This window comes from Lissotriton vulgaris, chromosome 12 (genome assembly GCF_964263255.1).
Source record: "Lissotriton vulgaris chromosome 12, aLisVul1.2, whole genome shotgun sequence".
NCBI classification, from domain to species: Eukaryota; Metazoa; Chordata; class Amphibia; order Caudata; family Salamandridae; genus Lissotriton; species Lissotriton vulgaris.
The window spans coordinates 763,593,520-763,599,655 of NC_141700.1; the positions used below are offsets into that span (position 1 = coordinate 763,593,520).

The following is a 6,136-nucleotide window of genomic DNA, read 5'->3' on the forward strand; positions in this document are numbered from 1 at the left end:
ATGTGTGGAAGAACCTTGACAGGCTGCTCTGGCTCACCCCTCCTGCTGCTGCTACACCACTTTGATAGCTGCCAGACGCTAGCAGGTGTAGGCTGCATAGCACCTGGATGTGCGCAGGGATGGCGTGTGCCCTTGGGGTGTGATGGTCCAAGAATGGCTTGAGATCCCTGATGAGCTCAAGTATGGTGTCAGAGTCCAGCCTGTATCTCTGTAGTATCTCTGCCTCTGTGAGCATGAACAGGGTTATCCTCTGTCTGTAGACCTGTTCATTTCTTAGCCATTCCCTCTGTCCTTCCTGCTGTAGCCGTAGCCGCCTCGCAATGACATAGAAAGCTGCCATCCTGCAAGTTGCAATGCATTTTGGGACTGTTTATATGGGTTGGAGTTGGTTACCACCTGATTGCAATCCATGGTAAATACCGAGTGAATTCTACTGATTTTGAGCCGATTTCGGTGTTTCTGTGCCTCCCTACATCTCCCCAACTGTCGGAATCGGGGAATTTCCCGATCGGCGATTCATACGAATCGGCATGTTTTCCGATTCGGCTCATGTCCGAATCGGTCTTTCTACCGATTCGGTACATGGACCGAATCGGTGATTTTCCGATTCGGTGTCACTAACGAATCGGTCAATGGACCGAATCGGTGATTTTCCGATTCGGTGTCACTAACGAATCGGTCAATGGCCCGAATCGGTGATTTTCCGATTCGGTGTCACTAACGAATCGGTCAATGGACCGAATCGGTGATTTCCCGAATCGGTGTCACTAACGAATCGGTACATGGACCGAATCGGTCTTTGCATCCGAATCGGTGTTTTTCCGATTCGTTACATATCCGATTTTCGGTATGTACGTATCGGATTCTTTCCCATTCGGTACTCATTCCGATTCGGTTTTCACTCCGATTCTTTCTGTTTTTCGTTCCCTACATCTCGATGGCTGTTTACCGATCGGTAAGGGCCAAAAATCGGTATTTTCGGCCGTTACCGATCGGTAACGCCCTACCTACATCGGGCCCTAATTTTCCTAAACTGATGTGGTGTCCATTTGTAGTGTGTTCACTGTATTACTGTATGTGTGTACACATGCTTTACACACTGCCTCCGAGATAAGCCTATTTTAAGTCAAACAAGGGAACCCACAGGGTAGATAAGGACCTTGGGTATCAACTTTTTAACAGAAACAGCGGTCCTTAAATAACAAATTATAGTTGTGATAAACAGATTAGAATCAGCGCTATATTAAGGATGTTCAGCCAGACAAACAATTTAATGAATTAAAAAAAAAAAATTTCAGGCAGGACGAAAGTAGCTTGTAGCCAATAGTCATAATTATGGCAAGCTTTTAAAGAAACAGTAAATGCACTTGTTTTCACAGTGGATTGATGTGCATACTGTTCAAACAAGTTGATGACGTTTTGATCCTCTTTAAAACAATACTAGGATCATAAGGACGGGTATAATACGAGCCTGAATATATACAATGCCTTGATGCCGTGTTGGCGACAATCGCAGGAAGAGCTTGTATGCTCTGCCCTCGATTATATTACAATGGCGGTTAACCACGTGTTGGCTGTTATATCGATCCTCATTAAACAATAGGAACACGAAATACACTGAGTGTTCTGATGTCATCTCACCCATTGACGTGTGAATAGTAGCGTGTTACCTGGACTTTCATGAATTGTAGTAATGCAGTACTGTTTCTGCAATTTACAATAACGTGTGCACAGGCATTTGTAATATATATTGTGGGCCTTGTATCCGGTAGAGGGGTTCAGAGTCATCCCTTAGCCTGTTGTACCGTACAACACTAACATCACAAACACACAGAAGCACACACGAGTTGGCGCCATCGCATACCGCACAAATCCAAATCCTTCCCTTGCATCCAGGTCTTTATATTCCACATACTTTCAAGATGTTACATTTGTGAAGCTCTGTTTATTTTGTCCATTCTATGTTTTGTTTCACTATAACTAGGACATTGTTTTTCACCAAATCATGCGATTAAGGCCCTGGAGCAAAAGAGTTGTTAAAAATAAAGCAGTTTTCCTACTTGCCTCCATGAGAGCGTTTACATCTTTGTGGTGGACTATGAATATATATATATAGAATTATCTGGCATTGGAGAGGGGCTGGTTGATATAGCAACACATTTCAGTATCATGTCTGGTCGAAACAGTTTCACTAAAAAATAAAAAAATAAAAAATAAACAAAGGATGAAGCTCACAGCCATCAGGGCATGCCAGAAACTAAAGGTCATAAAAACAACTTTAGAATAATGTACAAGCCATGCTCCATTAGGATGGGAATGTTTTAAATTGGCAAAAGAGTAATTGAAAGGGGTTGACGTTACTTTGCTTTAATCAGACTTTTCTTGGATGCTTTTTCATTAACTCCAAGTTCTTTTCAGTGGTTGAGGTAGCACTCCTCTCCTGCCAATGGCATTTTCATCTCAATGTTAGAGCCTTGCAGATGTGTTGGGCAGGGCACATGGAACATGAGCAGGCTTTAAAGGGTGAAGTGGAAAAGTGATGTTGGGGCTGATGCGAAGAGGAGAGAGATTACCCTGAAGGGATTGTACACCCATAACGTCCATTAGAGCTGTAGTAAACAATCTTGTGAGCAGAATCTTTAATCATTTCACTCAATGTATCTTTGGTAAACATCAATTACAAAAAGCATTTGATAACCATGAGATTCAGCACTGCTAATGACAAAAGTGAACAGTTTTGTACAAATCAGTACAGGCAGTGCAAGTTTCACTCATCCATGTAGAACATGTGCAGAAAGCGTGAATGATACCAACTCAGTACAAGCTTTCCCCCAGATAGGCACAGCGTAGATAGTAAGCTTCCTTCTCATAGAACAGTAGACAAGCTTCACTCACATGCAGGAAAAGAACAAGTGCTACCACTCCCATCTACAAACAGGTACTGTACACACAGAAGCACTGTAAGCTTTCCTCACATCCAGATGGAGATAAGTTACTATAAATTCACAGTAGCTATGCCTACTTCCTAGAAGAGACTAATGGGTCAAAGATCAGGAGGAAGTACATCATGAGATAATGTTCCAGAATATAAAGACATTTTAGTGTGGTGGAACCTAAAATGAAATTGAATGGAAAAAGTGGAAGGCATTTAGGTCTCCCACATCACACGCTCACACATCTCAGCAGCTAGAGAAAAGAAAGCAGTCAAGAGCGAGGATCTCCTTCAACTTGCTGGAATCTAATAACACCAAAAAAACAATAGGACCCCTAACCCTCTTGTCTAATCACAAACCAATGACTCTACCATCACTCCTAAAAGCCGTACAGTCAAACAATTGTCTGCCATTTTAGGAGAACATCTAATTCTCAGTGATACCCAAATTGGCTTACCCTCACACACAAGTACATAACCAACTAGAGTTTATGCCATAGACTGTCTACAAAGTTAGCAAATTTATACATGTCACTGTCCCGGTTCTGCCCTTTCTCAGCAGTATATGACACCGTAAACCCCATCTCGATTAGAAGTTTCAAATACTTTGAGCTGTACGACCAAGCATAGGAATTGGTTCCCTGTAAGGTGCATGCCTGCACCTTTGGGAGCCTGAGAACGCTGTGTCTTGTGTGAAGTGTGCAGACAGCACATTCAGTGAGAGACCGTTTGCGCCACTACTTTTGAAATGAGAGCAGCATGGAAATTACATTTTCTTGTTGCAGGATCTTGGGTGGAAATTGAGACCACCGTGGAAGAGGAGAACACAAAAAGACAGGCAAGTATCCCTCTTAACACAGCAGCCTGTGAGGTTAATGAGAAGCACACATTCAGCAGCAAGTGGTTCCTGCACTTGCTGCATTCCTTTTAATAGGATCTTGACTGTTGCCATCATTCGGATAATGGGAACTGTGGTCCAACATATGATAGGGAGTTTTTTCTCCCACATTTCCCACATACATCATATGCAGAATGCTTAAATGAATTAGTATTTGATCTCGACCTGGGTTTCGCCAACACCCTAAGCAGTCCCCCGGTGCCTCAGGGCCCTACATTTAATGGGCAAGGATCTGGCTCCATAATAGACTTTATTCTGGTCTCTAATCGCTACGGGTCCATTGTTGAAGATTTTACTCAACATCAAATTGCGTTGAGTGACCACTACCCGCAGAGTGTAGGAATAATATTATTTGAACAAACCGTAGGTAAAGCCGATAGCCCAAATATTATTCTTGAAAATATCGCCTTAACTAGACAGAATGGTTATAGTCTGAGCTGGGAGAAGGGGATACCTACAGATTTTATGGTTGGGGTGGTAACTAACCGTAATGATGCAGTCATGGTATGTCTGGAGGGAAATGTCCCTCCTAAGGATGTTATTGATAATTTTATTGTAATTGCAGATTACATAAAAAAGGCTCTTACCATCAGTATAAAGCAGAATCCATGAGGCGTCAATTGCTAAAGATCCCTGTGCATTCTGGAGGGCAGTTAACGTACCATTCCTTAATGACAAGGTGGTATCAACAGTTGTGGTCGCTATCCACGAGAACAGATGGATTGAGCATTTTTCACTTTTATATGATTGACAACTCCACAACTACCTGAGACAGAATGCGGAGGGTACCCCGGATATATTAAACCTGGACGCCAGGGAGGAACTAGGTTTAAGGCTTAGTGATAAAGGGAATGCCACATTATTTAAGCTCAGTGAGGTTAAATTAGCGATTGCATCAAGTTCGAGAGGGAAGGCAGCGGGGCCGGATGGCGTCCCAGTTGATATTTTTAAAGCAAATATTGGTTTGTGGGGCCCCTTACTCACTTAAGTATTTAGGGGCAGATTTATGATGAGTGACGCAACTCTCCCGCAACGCAGAGATGCGTCAAATGTCTTGCGTTGCCGCTGCGACGACGCAAGTCAATGGTGAAGCGCCAAATCAATGAGTTAAAGCAGCGTGTCGCAACCTGGCAATCTGCGTCAGACAAAGTGACGTAGGTGCCGCAAAACTGCCGCAAGTCAGCCTGACGCAACGCAAGGAAAAGTCGCGTAAGGTCTTTAGCGACACATAACGCCATTGCGGCGCCAGCGCAACACTGTAAAGTGCGGGATGCGTGAAAAGGCAGCAGGATAAGTGACGCAAATTGCTCTTGCAATAGCTGTGGACCACAGAAGGCAAACACAAATGGAAGAAGCACATACCAGCAGCCAGGACCCCCAGGAAAATCTTGGAAGCAGAAGCCCAGAGGCACAGGTTGACGCCAAACGGAAAAGGAAGTCAAATTTCAGCCATGAGGAAAATGAAACCCTGGTGGCAGAGGTCACCATGTACCAGCATCAGCTGTTTATAAATTCAAAGTTGCCCCATAGCAAAAAAGAGGCAATATGGAGGCAAATTGTACTGACAATAAATAGTGTAGCTCAGGCCAAGAGGACTGTCATTGACTGCAAAAAAAGGTGGCATGATTGTAAGCGCCGCACAAAAGAAAAACTTGCGGCAAACCGCAAGGCAGTCTTTGCAACTGGAGGAGGCAGCCCAGCAGACCAGGAGGACCTCGATGAACTAGAGGAGCAAGTGGCAAAAGTCATACCAGAAGAAATAGTGCTAGGAATTGCCGGTCAGGACAGTGCCGCCAGAGAAACTAAATAACACACAACAGGTAAGTACAAATAAGTGCGCATATCCCTGCGACGGGTGATGGTGTTCATTGCAGCTATAAATGTTCTGTCCCACAATAGTCCTTGTATTTTTTCAACAATGACAATGACTACAATAGTTATTCACACACATTCATATCTACATATGTCAATGACAATAAATTAATGTCCTTTCATTGGTATCGTAGCGCTTACTGCGTGACTGCTCATTGACTGATTTTATTTGCGCATTGCTGCCTGCAATTTATTGTCCCTGATAATATTGTTTGCATAGCGCTTTACTGCAAGACTGCTCTTCATTAATTATTGATCTGTGTACTGCTCGCTTTGCCTACTTCAATTTTTTTGTGCCTGATTGTGCTGGTGCCACTGTCCATTTAATAGTGATTTTCAGGTTGGGCTCCAACCTCGTCCTGTTTCAGTTTTGGCTTCCTGCCATTTAGTTGTGTGTTTGTTGTGCCTCCCAGCCCGGCTCTCCACCCCGCTCC

At 43.6% G+C, this 6,136-nt stretch overlaps 1 protein-coding gene across 1 annotated transcript; it reads left to right on the top strand.

Annotated features, from left to right (window-relative positions):
• Window positions 1–5,175: 5,175 nt before the first annotated feature.
• On the top strand, window positions 5,176–5,640 carry LOC147678622 (myb-related transcription factor, partner of profilin-like). The gene has a single exon (XM_086945711.1). The coding sequence runs from the start codon at window positions 5,176–5,178 to the stop codon at window positions 5,638–5,640; it is 465 nt and encodes a 154-aa protein (XP_086801837.1).
• Window positions 5,641–6,136: the final 496 nt, after the last annotated feature.